This window comes from Stylophora pistillata, chromosome 4 (genome assembly GCF_964205215.1).
Source record: "Stylophora pistillata chromosome 4, jaStyPist1.2, whole genome shotgun sequence".
Taxonomy (NCBI): domain Eukaryota; kingdom Metazoa; phylum Cnidaria; class Anthozoa; order Scleractinia; family Pocilloporidae; genus Stylophora; species Stylophora pistillata.
This window is the reverse complement of record NC_142522.1, coordinates 37058495-37075951: the sequence shown is the minus strand read 5'-3', so window position 1 is coordinate 37075951 and position 17457 is coordinate 37058495. Positions and strand designations below refer to the sequence as shown.

Sequence of the window (17457 nt, the reverse complement as noted above, 5' to 3'; positions counted from 1 at the left end):
ATATGTTGTTTAAAATGCAGTTAGCTAGTGATAATCCATCCGATTCTCCTGGTTGAAATCGTTACTGTATATTATTATTATATTATTATATGTATATTATTATTATATGTTGTTTAAAATGCAGTTAACTAGTGATAATCCATCCGATTCTCCTCGTTGAAATCGTTACTGTATATTATTATTATATTATTATATGTATATTATTATTATATTATTATATGTATATTATTATTATATGTTGTTTAAAATGCAGTTAACTAGTGATAATCCATCCGATTCTCCTGGTTGAAATCGTTACTGTATATTATTATTATATTATTATATGTATATTATTATTATATTATTATATGTATATTATTATTATATGTTGTTTAAAATGCAGTTAACTAGTGATAATCCATCCGATTCTCCTGGTTGAAATCGTTACTGTATATTATTATTATATTATTATATGTATATTATTATTATATTATTATATGTATATTATTATTATATGTTGTTTAAAATGCAGTTAACTAGTGATAATCCATCCGATTCTCCTGGTTGAAATCGTTACTGTATATTGATATCTTATCTCCGACCGATACTCGCGATTTTTTTTTCATACGAAAGAGAATTGTGGCGAAATTACCCTCTACCTCCTGTGTTATTTTATTACGTGAAAGAGATGTTTTTTACATTAACGAGATACATTTGATTATGTGAACGTTGAGATCAGAGAGTTGTCTGTTTGTATTAAAAAAAAGTAATTTTGGTGTTCTGCTTCCTCAGAAATGATAATAGTGTTCATGATATAACTTTGGAGAATTAGTAAGCTTCTTTTATATCTAAGAAGACGCCTTGAAAACCGCCACAATGTTTATGTAAAGGAAAGCTTTCCCTACCTTTGAAGGAAATTCGCTTTACCTTGAGCGATAAATGATGTCTGTCTCCGTTACTGCTTGTCCTTTTTAATATTTAGAATGGAATCATATATCTTTGAAGATTGGCGGCCCACAAAGACACATATTAGTTTTCGTTCAAAGCAACTCTAGTTTGCGATAAATGAACGGTCCTTGCAGACGAGAAAAGCCTGTATTTGAATGCGGAGCAGATGCTGTAACAAAATACTCAAGGTTTAGAACCACGCTCAATTTAGTTTGACTTGCGCGGTGAAATTGTCATACAGATGACAATGAGCGGAAATGAATGTTTTCTTAGCTACAAGGTGATTTCTTCTTACGCCAACACCAACTTATGTAATCCTCCTTCGCTGGTTAATTACTTGGCTTTCCAGTGATAATAGGAACTTGACAGCAAGATTTTCATCAACGAAACGTTTACGATACAGACCAGAAAAAATTGATAGTATGTCAAAATATGTTTGCTATCTATCAAAATATTGTGGGGTAATGGAGAAAAACAACTAATAATTCCCTTCAAAAGGTCTGTATCAACCTACGTACATTATATATAATCAATAACATTGCTTTTGTGATATAGAACAATTATCGTTAACTTAACAAAATGAGTGCGAAGATAACAATATTGTCGTCATTTATACGACGGGATCTCATTCTGATTACGAGGCAGGTTCTGCACACGTTGTAAAATAAATGCGCATGCTCGGCTCGCTTTTCACTGTTTCCATATAAGATAACAGAGACAAAATGGCGGTCGTTTCAATACCGAGAACTAAGTATTACTCTGCCGGAAATTCGCCCGTATTACCATTTCTGAGTGCCTTCATCAATCACACATCGTTTTTTAGTAAAACTGTTCCGAGTCAAACTGAACGAAATGCCTAGGATACGTTAAAACCAAAACGCTTTTCACCCCTGCTTTCAGTGAAGGTAAAAGTAAAAGTCTGAGAGAAAGATGTTACGAACACGGTAAACTTATGGGACCTTCGAGGATCATACTTCATGTGTTTATCATGTGCAGGGCAAATATAATTTATTTCAATAAATCATTATCAGAATTCTTTTATTGTGGGATTGAAGGAAGATCACGATAAAATACGTTCCGCTCCCAACATGTTACTTCATAATTTGGATAGATCAACAAAGTTGAAATGGTAAATTGGCCACCGTAATGATTACAAAAGCTGACGTTTCGAGCGTTACTTCATAGTTCAGTTTGTGGTAGCGCACAACCAGCACATCTGAGAGGAACGGGGTGGAATCCTCATGAAGCCATGTTGTGTTGCATATCAGCTAACAAAGATTGGACTAGTAAGGTTAAGCTATCTGTGAACAGTGCAGATTACAAATTCATCTAGCACTTTTATTTATCCAATGAAGAAAACTTTCCCGGATGTGAAAGTCGAGACAAAATATGTGATTAAATAAACTATACTTACTAAATAGACTTACCCGCATTTGGTTCCCTTAGGACATTTTAAAAGTTTGGCAGCTTCAAAATATTTTCATGCTGCATTTAAGTTATTCCCACTTAATATTGGGCGTCTCTAGTTTCACGTTTTTTTTTTCACGATCTTAACGCCGTGCGGAAACTCACTACCCCATGGTTTATCCTTGCCAAATTTAATTCCCTTGGGTGAAACAAGCTGAAATGTGTAGTTACCAACACGACTTTTTCTGTAAAAAAAAGCGATCATGCAAACGCTGCCTCCATTCAAATGCCATGCAAATGATATCGTAAACACTTAGGCGTATCCGTGGTTTCGAACCACTAGACCAACAGCTGAAGTATCATCAACTTTGTTGAGTCAAAAACGATCATGCTAGAATCTTTTTTTTTCTGGGCAGATTTAATCACTTTCACCAGAGTATGGTGAGGGTCGCACAACAGAGCGAGGCTCCAAATTAAGTGCGCCCAATATCCAACCCATCCCACCCCAGGGGAGGACATCCATCACACAGTAATCTCGTGTGTGGGAAATTAACATCTCCTACCCCAACCCTGCAGGAGACGGGACCTCCATTTATTCGTCCCTATCCGAGAAGACTAGAATATCTAACCATTTCTTGATGTTATAGAAAGGCAGCAAATTCTTCTCAATTATTTTAAGACCCTGAGTGTTGGTCCGGCCGGGGCTCGAACCCTGGACCTCCCGCACAACAGTCCAGCGCTCTATCCATTGAGCTAACCGGGAGGCAGGTATTTTATTCTTAATATTTTTCTCTGTAAAATCAGATGCTGTAGTCACAAATAAAACTTTAGGCGTTCATTTCTGGCAAATATGATTCCTTTCGACGCTAAAATAGCGCTAAAATGACTTACCTTAGGAGAACCCATGAATTTCTCGCAAAATTGAGAAACAGAAAAAATTGGTATGCAAAGTCTGCCATCTAGAAACATTTTTACTTCACAGGACCTGTTGCCTTTTTTAAAAAAAGAACAGGTTCTGTGAGGAAAAAAGCTAATGCTGATTTTAAAATCTTTAGAATGACCACAAAATTTCGCTTTAAGACGCCTTCAAATTTCAATAAGTTCATCTGATCGCTTGCTTGTCATATGGTGCTTATTTCGTTGCACAACCATTCTTTATGACAGAGCAAACTACGTGAAAAACTGCCACAGGCTGATTAATGTTCGAAGCAGCATTGTTCGCTTAGCTCTACGCCCTCAAACCTCGTTATAACAGTTGGAAAAAGGTGCAAAAACCACCACACGAATATCGAGAGGTAAACCTCCGAAAATTAAATTGCAAGAACTGATCTTGGAGCACTTTTCAGTTGACTGTCGAAAGCAATCCGATTGAATTAGCTTCTCTTTACTTCGCTCCGTAATTGGTCTAGAAATCTCACGTCACTATCTCAACCAATCAGATGCATAACTAAAACCAGACACAATTTGGTCGCCCGCGTTTTCCCGCGATCTAGGCGATTTGTCTGTTTTTACTTTGAGTTTTCATCAGCTCGAGCTCTTGAAGGTATTTTTCTTCCCTCTGAATGGTTATTGTTATAATATTGGTTTTGATTTTACGACAATCAATAAAAAAAGCTCTCTAACTTATTACATTAATAATCGTGCCATCATCAGACGAAACCTCTCTAGTGATGACAATTTCCGGGTTATTTTCTCGCGGTTGAAGTAAGTTCGTACAGCTACAGCAAATACTGCTCCGTCTGGACAACGAGGTTTGAGGCTTGGCAAGCAAACACTCTCTCGAAGGAGAACCGGGGTTTGAAAAGTCGACCGATTTTCCCATTCTGCTCAATCTTTGCGATGCCACTGATTCCATAACGTGTCGCATTTCTGGAAATTCTTCCACAACCTCTCTGAAATCTTCTGCGTGTAGAATAAATATGTCGCACATCGTCTTTGCTACGATGGTTGCAGTGCGTCTTGCATGAGTCAAAAGGCAGATCTCTGGAAAAAGGATCAGTGGCAAAATGAAATGAGCGGAGAGGTTCGTCAAAGCTCGAATTTAGGTAATTCCGTTTCAATCGGTGAACGGACAAAATATACTGTGAGATATAAGCCAGCAAAATGAAGGGATAATGATTTCGATAATCTTTAAATTAGCGTCCGGCCACCTGGCCCCATTTTTTTTTAAAAGGGTGAATATGGCTATCCAATAGATAAATCCCTATCCAGTAGATAGCACAGTCTTTTTATAGCCACTGGATGGCGATTTTTTCATTGGATAGTGTTTTCGCCCTTGGACAACTAAGCGGTAATAAATTTTTAATGATTTTACTGTCCAGGGCAGGAAAGGATTACTTAAAAGCATTACAGATATGATCAAGCTAAAAGATGGAATCATCATTCCTTTAAGCCTTCTGATAAAGATAATCCAACGTAGGGTGGAATTATACAGTCGTCAATATGCAAACGTATCTCAGCGTTCCGAAATTGGAGGATTTTATCATTAGATTATAAGTTTAAGATAAACGAGAGTGGAAAATCTACCATTAGTTTAAAAATTAACAAAAAAAAAGGCTCTTGTTTTTATTTGCCCTTTTTTTTTTACAACCGTACACTGCTAGGCTACCCACTCCACTCGCTATGCATCATAGAAGAGATAACGAGTATGGTAGGTTGGCTGCCCGTGCTTAGTTGTTCAAAGGGCAGATAACACCTTCCAACGGATAAATCGCTATACCTTGTGGATAAGTTTTAACAAACGTTCTGCGCTATCCACCGGATAAAGAACTTTGAACTTGGAACTTTTTAACTTTTATTTATTTCACACTATTAATGGAAGTTAATATTTATATGAAAAATAGGAGAGAGAGAAGAATAAAAGTAATATTTGGCCATAAAGAAAAGTTTGAGAGGTGCACGGTGTCCAAAGTAACAAAATCTTTCTAGTTGGACACCGTAAAGGTCATATAAATAGATAGCAGCCTATAATAAAAGTAAATCAGCAGTAAAGTAAGTAAAATGGTTAGGTTTTGTTGAACAAGGTGTTCACCAGGAAAAAAAAATTTATTTCTATTTCACTCGATTACAGGCCAAACCTTAAGCGAACCACACTCTCCGACGAATGAAAAAAGACTTAATACGAACAGAATATTAAACTATAACTAATATATACGAAAATGGTCGATTGCAAATAGCACAAAAGGTTCACGTAGTGCAAAGAATTCTAATGAACGCCATGATCCTACTGATTAACGCGATTGTCTCCTGTTCACACACTAATTAGCGCAATTGTCTCCTGCTCACAAGGTTGAAGTTTCCATTTTTCCTTAAGAGTAGATCAGTAGCAAAGTAAAATGATCAGGTTTGGTTGAGCAAAAGATTCATTGGTTGAGCAAAGATTCATTGATTTCACCCTTCGAACAATTGAAACCGGGTAAGGAGGGGTTCCTAACCGACAGCGCACTGAACTACTCACCTCCAAAATATGCTCCATCGGAGAGATCATCAGTGCCAACTCCTTCACAAGAGACACTCACTACCCCGGATTTAAGAAAATACATCTCAGTTCCCAGTTCCCCCTCGCGTATGATGACGTCACCTTCCAGATAAACTTCAAAGTCAAGTTTTGTTATAATGGCTGACACAAAATCTGGATCAGCATCGTAGAAAAATGGAACTGCGCGGACGAGTTCTCGGCAGTTGTAATTGACAATTGCCTGACGATGAGAGAGACGTTACATGATTAAAAGAAATAGCTAATGTACCTTGAACACAACACGTTATTGGCATCCTCAACCGAAATCGTTCTTATGCTGATTTACGTTATCTCTTCTTTAACAAGAAGAACTGCGTGGCATGGCAATCTACTGATTTGAGAACCAGTTTTCATTCTTACCTTACGCAATGGTCGAGAAACTTCAGACAGAATTTTCTCCTCGTCAAAAAGTTTTCCTTGAAATCGGTGCTCGTAATATTTAGTGATTTTGTCTCTGAGACCAACAGGTAGTCTTCTGTGAGCCATATACTCTTCAATTTTTTGGATCTAAAAGTAAGAAAAAATATACTGTAATTTGAATTACCAACCGTTTTCATGTCAATGGCTCCGGTCATTTATTCAGTCAGTAGGTCAGTCAGTTATGAGCACTCACCAGTTTAGTCTTTCACGCAATTTCTTTCAATCCAATTCAATAAAAAATAATTATTTGATCGTTACTTCAGCCTACGGTATTATGGGTAATGGATCAAACGATCAGTTATCAATCACTCAATGAATCAATCAGAAGTCAGTCAGTCAGTCAGCCAGTCAGCCAGTTAACCAATCAGCCAGCCGGCCGGTCAGCCAGCCAGTCAGCCAGCCAGTCAGCCAGCCAGCCAGTCAGCCAGCCAGTCAGCCAGCCAGCCAGCCAGTCAGCCAGCGAGCCAGTCAGCCAGCCAGTCAGTCAACCAATCAGTCAGCCAGCCAGTCAGCCAGTCAGCCAGCCAGTCAGCCAGCCAGTTAGTCAGCCAGCTAGCCGGTCAGTCAGCCAGCCAGTCAGCCAGTCAGCCAGCCAGCCAGTCAGTCAGCCAGTCAGCCAGCCAGTCAGCCAGCCAGTCAGCCAGCCAGTCAGCCAGCCAGTCAGCCAGCCAGTCAGCCAGCCAGTCAGCCAGCCAGTCAGCCAGCCAGTCAGCCAGCCAGTCAGCCAGCCAGTCAGCCAGCCAGTCAGCCAGCCAGCCAGTCAGCCAGTCAGCCAGCCAATCAGTCAGCCAGCCAGTTAGCCAGCCAGCGAGCCAGCCAGCCAGCCAGCCAGCCAGTCAACTAGCCAGCCAGTCAGCCAGCCAGTCAGCCAGCCAGCCAGTCAGCCAGCCAGCCAGTCAGCCAGCCAGCCACTCAGCCAGCCACTCAGCCAGCCAGTCAGCCAGCCAGTCAGTCAGCCAGCCAGTCAGCCAGCCAGCCAGTCAGCCAGCCAGCCAGCCAGTCAGCCAGCCAGTCAGCCAGCCAGTCAGCAAGCCAGTCAGCCAGCCAGTCAGTTAGCCGGTCAGCCAGCCAGCCGGTCTGCCAGCCAGCCAGCCAGTCAGCCTTCAGTCCTTCAGCCGTCAGTCATTCGGTCAGCCAGTCAGTTAGTCAGTAGTCAGTCAGCCATCAGTCATTCAGTCAGCAAGTCAGTCAGTGAGTCAGTGAGTCAGTCAATTCGTCAATCAATCAATCAGCCAATCAGTCAGTCATTGAGTTGGTGAGTCACTATTGATTATTTGTCAACGACTGATGCATTCAGTTTAATCAATGGACATCTGGTTCAGTCGATGTCTCTTACCTTTTCCTTGTAATGTCGACCTGGTGAATCCATGGTTTGGATAACGTTAATGGAATAAGCAATAAAAAGCGCGTAAAACGTGGCACCAGACATCATGCTGGTGATTGTAACACAAGTCTCAGGGATATTTGCTGGAGGATGTCTTCCATATCCAATGCATAGCATGTGTGATAAAGCCTTGAAAAGAGCCCATAAATACTGCTCCGTCCATGCCTTGTCCTAAACGAAAAACAGGAAACGCATAAATCTTAAGTAATCGTTTGCGTGCAGAGGAAAGGAAGGAGTGACCTCTTCGACTCGTTGACGGTGAAAGTTTTGGTTTCAGAACTTCAAACCCTCGGACAACATTTCATTTATTCTCGTTAATTTGACAGAAGAAATGAAATTTATTTTTTCATAGATCTTTTACGCATTGCTGTAACGATAAAATCAGTTGAAAGTTGTCTGCTGAGGGTTTGAGCAAAGTACAAAAGTACGCGCGTTCGACTAAGTGTTACGCTCGCGCGGCTTTTTGTTGTGCAAGTTATTAAAATTGGCGCTTTGGTTGGGGCTCACAGTGATAAAGGTAAGCTCAGTGAAGTCTCCGTTCCCTATATTGGTTCTTTGTTCGAGGAAATTTTTACGTTTGATATTTACAATTTAGGATCATCAGTGTCTCCTGTATGGCGGTGGCCCGTAAAATCGATTGACATCGGTAATATAAACTGAAAATGTCCAACGTTATACCCATCTACAAAACTGATGATGAAACAGATGCCTGCAACTATAGATCTATTTCATTACTGTCAAACTTCAACAGGATTTTTTAAAAAATTATGTGACAATAGAATGAAAGTTTTCATAGAAAAACACCAACTATTATCTTTATCCCAATATGGCTTTCGCCGAGCACATTCAACTGAATATGCTATACTTGATATGGTGGAATCCATCCGTACCAATATGGATAAAAGAATTTTTTCTTGTGGAGTGTTCATCCACCTTAAGAAAGCTTTTGACACGGTAGACCATAAAATATTACTTGAGAAACTTAATTATTATGGCTTCCGAGGAATTGTCAATCAGTGGTTTTCCTCATAATTAACTAATCGTACCCAAACAACTGAGATTAACTCGTATATTTCTAACAAAGAACTAGCTAGCTGTGGTGTACCCCAAGGGTCCGTTTTAGGGCCACTCCTCTTTTTGCTATATGTCGATGATATACAATATTGCTCCAGGAAACTTAATTTTTTTCTTTTTGCAGATGATACTAATGTCTTATACTCTCACAAAAATCTCAAGGCATTGGAATTAATTGTAAATATTGAATTTAACAAACTATTCAATTGGCTAACCGCAAATAAACTTACACTTAACAGAAAGAAATCAAACTTTGTTATTTTTCACCCATACCAAAAAAAACTTAAGTACCAGCCACAAATTGATATTTTTGACAATGAAGAAAATAAGAATGTTACTCTTGAGCATAAGAATTGCATTAAATATCTTGGGTTACTGATTGATGAAAATCTAAGTTGGAAAAACCATATCTATACTCTTGCAACAAAACTAAGTAAAAATGTCGGTCTAATTGCTAAGCTAAGAAATTTAGTTCCTAATCGAACTCTTCTTGATATTTATAAATCCCCGCATTGCACCTTTTATAACGTATATGGATTAACTTCTTGGAGAACTGCATCTAAGACCTTGTTAAATAGTATTTTTGTCGTACAAAAACGCGTACTCCGTCTTATCCACTTTGCCCCAGTAAGGGAGTATACAATACCCTTTTTTTTGAAAGCAAAACTTCTTCCACTAGAATTCCAATATTATGAAAAAATTGCTAATCTAATGTACGACATCAATACTACGTCTGCACCAAGTAATATTTCGAATTTGTTTTCTAAAATTTCTAGCTTTCACTCTTACGGCACACGTTCATCAACGTCTGAGCATTTTTATACTAAAAAATCTGCGGTTAATGTTCAAAGTAAGGCTTTTTCACGTGTTGGCGTTAAAATCTGGAATGGGATACCAACTAGTCTTAAAAACTTATCCAAGAACTCTTTTAAAAAATCCATTAGAACAAAATTAACCGAAATTCTAGAAACTGAAAATTCCTATGTTGAAATAGATACTCTAATTAATAAGATGAACATTGTTAACTTCTAACTGTAATTATGTTTAGTCTGTAGTCGACTCCTAAGGCGAAATGGATACTTTAATTAATACTTTAATTAATACTTGATGGAAGGTTAATTTCTAACTGTAATTATGTTTAGTCTGTAGTCGACCCCTAAGGCGAAATAGATACTTTAATTAATACTTTAATTAATACTTGATGGAAGGTTAATTTCTAACTGTAATTATGTTTAGTCTCTAGTCTCTTTAGTCTGTAGTTTTCCTCTTTCCTCTGTCATGTTGTAATTGTTTGTGAATATTACTATGTAAAATTGTGTAAAATTACTTTTCAATTGTCTGGCTTGCCGCGACTTGCTCTTCGCTATTTGCAAGCCAGCCTAGTAATAACCACCTGATATTTGCTTGGAAATAAAATCTCTCTCTCTCTCTCTCTCTCAATATAATGTGACAACTAATTAACTTCAGAAAGATGCCGTGGAATTAATAATCTTCGCTCTTTAGGTCCTCTTTCTGTGTCTGCAGCTCATTGCCAATCATCTCAAAGACTTCTGTTTAAATTGAGAACTATACTTACTCGTAAGCCATGATTCATAACCCATGAGTTCGCCGGGAAATCGTTGAGGACTGGTACAAGATACTGCATGCAACCATTCCAATGCGCGACCAACATCATCAAGCTTATCAAATTTACGAACCGGATGACTGAACGAGTCACATTTAAAACCTGTTTGAAGTTACACCAGATATAAAGAAAAAAGTGAGATTATGGTCAAAAAATTCGAAGCCCATCAATCAATCAATCAATCAATCAATCAATCAATACTTTACTTACCCACGTAGCGTCAAGGAGCTCATAGAGCTCGTTCAAAATACGTACACCTCTAACATTAAGAATCTAAAAAACCTAATACATACTGTCAGACCTAATTGATTAGAAATTGAAATAACTAACAATTAGCATTAAAATTTAAGATTTAAGTTTGTACAGTAAAATTCAAAGTCACTTAAATACAGGTATAAAATGGTGAAGCAAAAGCTTAAATAATTTAAAATTAAGATTAAAAATTAAGTTTGTACAATAAAATTGAGTCACTTAAATACAAGTATAAAATGGAGAGGCAGCTAAAGTTTTAATGTTCTCAATAGCTTCTTAAAAAGGTTGATATTATTGGCCAGTTTTACACTTGTAGGTAATCCATTCCACAGCTGCGCACACATGTAAGTGAAAGATTTTTTGCCAGAGCAAAACACAAGGACTCCAAGACGACAGAGCTGAATAATGAAATGCTACGTCAGCGGGTATGCGGTCAACAACGCGGGCTCAAGTATCCTAGGTCTAAAATTTAGCGAAATTAGCGGAAAATAATGAAGGTTGACCTTTAAAACTGAGGAACTCTGTTTTCGTCGAAGGCACTTTCCTATTTCCAAAGGTTTAAATGAGAAAATTAATTTTTGAAAATTTTAAGGGGTTGTACCAAATTTTTGGAGGTTGTTCTGTAAAAGAAAAGCGGCAAGGAAAACGACGCCTCGAAGCAACAGAATAGGAAATCGACCATGCGAACGACTCAAAATCCGTGTTTCCGCGGCAAAACCTGGCGCATGCGTATGCGTTATTCAGCTCTGTCCTCCAAGACAGAGCTGGAGTCCGGGGTCCTTACATTGCTTGGTCAAGGCCATCATAACTTCTACGAGTTACAAAACTGATAAAGACTACGACGACAATTTCACATACCTCCTCATACTGATGGACGTAACGCACAAGACGTGATATTCTGAGCAGGCGCAATAAACTGAGAAGTTTTGCCATGCGCAGAATGCGCAATGCCCTGGATGCACTCAACAATCGTCCGGAACCTGAGCTTGTCGCCGAGGAAACGACGTAATCAAACGGGAACGAAGAAATCAGATCAATAAGGAACCATGTCCTGGCGTACCTGTGAAAAGACACCACTTGTAATTCGTATTAGGAATTGCGTGGATATTTGTTGCAATAAATTTTAGTAACTGTTACGTTACCTTTTAAAGTTCAAAGTCTAAGGTCGGATTATTTGAATAAAGTTTAGACTTTGTTTGACAGAGAATCGCGTCATAAAAACAGTCCTCACTTTATCTGAACCTTTTATATTAACTATTATTTACAGGCACGTAGCTCCCTTTAAGCCAGTAAACCCGGGCTTACAAACTTTTCTCGGAATGTTAATTTTTTCTTAGAATATATATACCTTCCCCGGCTTCACAAGACTTACGAGGTATGGGACAAGCTTACAAGCCAAAAATGACTTGCCACACCCCTGAGGGACACCTGGGAGAACAGACTGCTGAATTATGTTCCCTGGTTAAATAAAGCTCATTCTAACTGCGTCAAGAGGTCGGAGCCAACAGTGAAAGGAAATTAATTTGATATGAATCAAACCTCCTATAGAGAAAGCCTGAGGCCTTCTGACTGCGTAAAACCGTGGTTTGGGTTAGACTTCGTGTAATTAGCCGGCCCTAAAATTTTTTACAGTGCCAAGAAAGTGGGCCATAGTGAGATTTGAGTCCAATCTCTGTCAATTTATCCTTTAACTCCCAAGATTGATTTAAATCTATTTTCTTCTTACAGTAGCATTACGAAATCAGACAGTAAGGTGATGAGAATAAAGGAAATGATCGTCAACTTAAGAACTTTCTGACTGTCTGTACCACAGGAAATGCATGGCGAGAAGTTAGCTGTTCAGCGAGCCTTCGAAAGTCTTAAACTCTGCACAGCTTCAAGCTTAAGGTAGCAAACAACTAAAAACTAGTGCGAGCTTAAGATTCAAGATAATTCAAGCTCTCTGGACATAATTGGCTCAGTGATGGGAACATGCGCGTCGCAGCTGGCTTGAATACAAAAACATTCAAAGGAGGGACGGGAGAAAAAGAAATTAAATTATGAAAATTACTCTTTAAAAATTCCGAAATTCTAATAGGTAGTTCTGTTAAAATACAACAACAACCACAGTAACAAACGATGCCACTGAGACAGCACGCTGCCAATTTTGGCATGCCCCTGAAAAAACTGTTTTCAGTCTTATTTTGGCATAAAATATGGGCGGATGTTTCACAGATGAATCAAATTAGACACTCTGCATTAAAATTTATGTAAAACGGGTCAAGTCAGTGAATGCGGTTTTTGCTAAAATGTTTCGAAACCGAAAAGAAAGACGTAAAATTGATGGTAAGGGTGCACTGGGAATAATAGGTAGTGCCAAACAATTGCGCCACAATATTTTTTCGTGCATATGGCTGAAGGGTAAAAATCTTTGAGCCCATTTTACTTATATTATCATTAAACTTTTAAGGCGTGGTTTGGTAATCAAAATACAAAGGGGAACTTGTTGTTTGGCAGTGGAGGTGTTTGACTTGTTAATTGAACACGTTATCTTGAATATCCAGAAAGATTGCTAATAGTAAAAATGACCCTCCCTCAGAGTTAATATTTCATATGAAATTATCATAGTGGTGAAACAAATTTTCAGAAAAACAAATGTCGGCTAGGCTGAGAAAAAATAATTTCCAGAAATTCATAAATTTCACTTACCGTATCGCGATTTTCTTCGGATCAAGGATAAACTTGTTCGGTGTGCCGTGAATAAGCACACCAGTTTTAAAGTTCAGAACAATGTCCAAGAGAAAGATTCCGTCGGAAATGCTGTTGAAAGCAATCCACGACGGACTCATATCGTCGTTGAAAAAAGCAATCGCCACAGGAAGAACGAACATATTCACGATCAGCAGCGAAAGAAGCATAAGGTCCCAGTAGAGCCTGAAAATTAAAAGGATCAAAATTACTATAAATGTCAAAGCAAAAGTTGGGAACTTTTGTTGTCTGTGTATATCTTAAGATTTTAGTACGATTTCAACCACGGAACTTGAAATCACGCTTTTTTATCTACATACGAAAGAAATGTTCGAATCACTGTACTCTTCTATTAGCAGCAATTACCACTCGTTCATTGCTATCAGTCAATACTGAGCCTTTCCAGAGCGAAAACCTAACGTGTCTTGTTATTGTAACTACGCCGTATGTTTTGGTAAAAACTCGTCGTATATTGCGTTTCCCGCCGAAATAACTCAGGTTTCTGGGAGCCCACCACTTGTTTATAAAAATCTCAAACTTGTGATTGTAACCAAATGTTAGGACGGCTTCTAACATTTAGAAATGCTTAAGATCTCTAGAAGCCCCATCTTAGAGAAGACTGATTAAATTTAGCAGGTTTTGTTCCTAGAATCATAATTCGATTACAGTTTTTATTGGACAGTCAGAGATATGTTAGGCCCAATGCCTGTATTAAATTGCAAACATACATACGTTTAGAGAAGTTCGGAGTCACTTAAAAGCAAAGTATGATTACCAATAATCCCTTCAAAAACAACCAAGGTTTTAAAATACAAAGAGAGAGTGTTAAGAGAGGAAACAACTTACAGCACTCAAATTTTCATGGATACTCTGTTTAATAATGCGCTTACGCTACAATTGAAGGGCAATTAAACGGAGCAACGTACCTGCGATGGCATAAGTGCTTTGAGTAATTTTCAGATTTCGTTCTGTTACATGAAGCGCTAACCCAGATAAATTGAAAGACAGTTTTCAATAAGGCTTGAGTGTCATTTCTTTCTCTTACAGTTTAAAAATGGACACTTCATGAATAATTTTTCGTTTCCAGAGCAAAGAGGGTTACGGAACTTCCGCCAAACGGGATTTTCTTTTCTTTCGTTATGCGAAATCTGGACGTTTCGAAACGTTAACCGATTTCGGTGAAAACCTTTTGTACGGTCCCTTCCATTCCATTCTCAGCATGAAAATGAATTTTTTGTCTCAGACCTAGCCAGAACTTTAAATCCCCCGTTTCCAAAGTGCATGCACAGGCTACATGTATAGGGTAGATTGCAAGGCTCTTTTAGTAAAGAATACACTGTAACGAAAGTATAAAATGAGAGAAAATATCACTCCTGCAGAAAAGGGTGATCGAAGCGGGGGAATCATCTAAAAACAATCATGATCCATAACAACTTACACCTTTTTGCGAAACTTCACGATCATTTATTCAATAATGCGCAGTCTTCTGCGCTTTACATCAACAGCAATGATTTTCCTCAAGTGCGGATACAGTGTGTGTTATCACAACTGACTACAAACGACCAAATAACGAGAGGAGTAAACCTTAGTGAAGAAGCTTGTAATCTCAGCTAATCTCAGCCGATAGTTGAGCGTAAATCATATTTTTCCAAATGAAATATGACCATAAAACACGAAAAAATCGTCACACGAGCTATGTTATTTTTAATTTTTCCTGTAGACTAAACAATCTGTACATATCTTTGTCCTCTTGAAAATTAACCTCATTCCATTTAAAGATAAATGGCATTTTGAAATCGGTAAATATTTCACATCCGCCGCACGAGCGATTCGCAATCTACTTGAGTGACTGTTCGAAACGTTTCGACTCCTTGGGTTCGTTAATTAAACAAGGCTATTTGACAGCTTATCCTGTTGGCAATATGACCTAAAGATTTAAATATGATAAATCATCACTTCATAAAATCTCTACCTGACCGTAAATGAAATTCGTTAAACAATTCATCAATAGCTCTCAGAAACCTACTTCGCGGATACATTTTTTAAAATTTTTTATAAAATCCTGATTCTGGTGGAGCGTCAAAAAAGAAAAAAAAAAAGGCAAGAAAAACTTTTATGAGTCACAATAAAAGAATTTAAGATCATCTGTTTGCGACTGTTGTTAACCTAAAAACCTTAGTGAAAAAGAAATAACAAAAGAGGACATAGAGTTTTCACAGGTTTTTTAAGTGACTATTTCGATTTGCATACGCAAAAAACCGTAATCAAGGAACTAGTACGTACGCAAATAGAACTTCATTAAAATTTAAACTTAACCCAGAGACAGAAGTACGGAAATCAGCCGCATGAAGTAATCACTGCATAGCGAATCGCAAGCGAATGAAATTCCTTTAACGAAGTTTAGTTATTTCTTATCGGGGCTGAGGTTTTTGTGGGGTCAGTGGCGAAATACATGTGTTTCGACGTGACAAGTCCAACCCTTGAAAAAAAAAGTGTGTGATTTTTTTTTTTGCATTATTCAGCGTGAAATATAGTTAAAAAACAAAGTGTTTCAGTGAGAAACTTCCTGTTTTTATCATTTAAGGACAGTAAAGTAAGTTCTTTGGTTGAGAAAACGAACGAACATTTAAGTTCAACAGAAATGGTATCAAAAATATCAGGGACAAAATAAACTAAAGGGCAAAAACAAAATGATAACATAGTTTGCAAACAATGATTATTCCCTGACCTGAATGCACTAGTCGGATGTATAATCCAACCCACTTTACTGTAGCGCACAAGTTCGTCTGCCAAGGCTCTTCTACTCCCGAAAACCTTCATGTTCATTTTATTGTCCATAGGTTGAAACCAGCCTTTCAAACGATCGTTCAAATAGGATTTCGATTTTGGTCGCGGACTCTCATGGATAGAAATTTCTTCGACGTCAACATTAATAATTACATCTCCATTGGACCTGTTCGTTTTTGACGGTGAAGTGCGGGATTTTCTACAGAATAGTGAAAAATATCTTCTGTTTTCCTTCGGCTGCTTGTTACTTGTCCCTGAATGAGTTTCCTGCGGTTCATCTGTTGTGATGTGAACATCATTATGAATAACATGGCCATTTAGTAGTGGACTACTGCAACTAGAGTCGCATTCTCGAATGCTTCCGTGATCATCTTCTTCAATTGCAACGTCATTTAATGGTCCTTGTTCATCATACAAGCCTATCTCTATTTCCTCCACGCTTCGTGTTTCATCACTTTCTTGCGCGTTTACGCTGTTCAACGCCTGCAACGCTTGCAGACTCTGATGGGAAGACAACACAGAATTTTCCGTTCCGTAAGAAGATTCACTGGTCCTCTTTCCATTTGGCGAAGTATCGATATCGTCGGATTTATCATTGACCAGCGAAGATTGTCCGGCCTCAATTTGTTCTGTCGCTGCCACTTCTGTTTCCTTGTGTGCCATATCGGACTGCATTGCGTCCGAAGGACAACATTCCTCTTTCTGCGAGCTTTTTTCATCGTTACGCGGGGGAAATTCACTCATCTCTTTTCATTTCCTCGGCAGATAAAGATGAAGCCGTAAATCTCGTTGCGTTCACTGCTCACGTATTCACCCAAAATATTCATTCCCTTAAATGGAAACAAATTCGTCGAATTTTTTCGCAGTTCCCGCAATTCTTCTTTCGAGATAATTTCGGCGCAATGCGTCAAGGCGCCCGATTCCCAATCTCAGTGGTAATGTAGAATTTTTCCTTGTGAACTCTACATGACGTGTGAACGGTGATTGTGACATCACAGAAAGTACACTGAAAATAATGGTTTGGTGCTTCTAATGGAGAAAATTTAGTAAACGTGCGATTGAGCCAGTCAATACTATCGAAAGAAATGAAAAGTATCAACCGCACGTTACGGAATGAAATTCTATCAGCATTTAACCTCTAGCCCGCTGTAAAATTGCAAATGATCCAAACAATATTTATGTGGTGTGGGCGCCTAGATTTGACTTTATTGTTATTTTTTTCTCATTGTCAGTACAAAAAGCCGTTGGTTACACGCACAAGGGGATTTGAGAAGAAGCAAGTTAAGCCAATACAAAAGTTTTGCTTGGATTGAATTGTTGAAAGAGTATTCAAAATAC

The 17457-nt window shown here is 38.3% G+C and overlaps 1 protein-coding gene across 1 annotated transcript; it reads right to left on the bottom strand.

The window, feature by feature from the left end:
- Positions 1-3097: 3097 nt before the first annotated feature.
- Positions 3098-17355, bottom strand: LOC111328840 (potassium/sodium hyperpolarization-activated cyclic nucleotide-gated channel 2). The gene is made up of 8 exons (XM_022933374.2): positions 16061-17355; positions 13294-13518; positions 11464-11665; positions 10306-10455; positions 7608-7826; positions 6212-6358; positions 5792-6032; positions 3098-4317 (listed from the first exon to the last, which is right to left on the bottom strand). The coding sequence occupies exons 1-8, from the start codon at positions 16861-16863 to the stop codon at positions 3953-3955; spliced, it is 2352 nt and encodes a 783-aa protein (XP_022789109.2). The 5' UTR covers positions 16864-17355; the 3' UTR covers positions 3098-3952.
- Positions 17356-17457: the final 102 nt, after the last annotated feature.

Excerpts from the sequence above, each read along its gene's own strand:
- LOC111328840 (XM_022933374.2), bottom strand. The coding sequence starts at position 16,863 with ATGAGTGAATTTCCCCCGCGTAACGATGAAAAAAGCTCGCAGAAAGAG. Across the intron at positions 10,456-11,463 it reads ACGTCCATCAGTATGAGGAG|GTTTTAAATGTGACTCGTTC; the intron begins GTATGTGAAATT and ends AACTTCAAACAG. Across the intron at positions 7,827-10,305 it reads TTATGAATCATGGCTTACGA|GACAAGGCATGGACGGAGCA; the intron begins GTAAGTATAGTT and ends TTTTTCGTTTAG.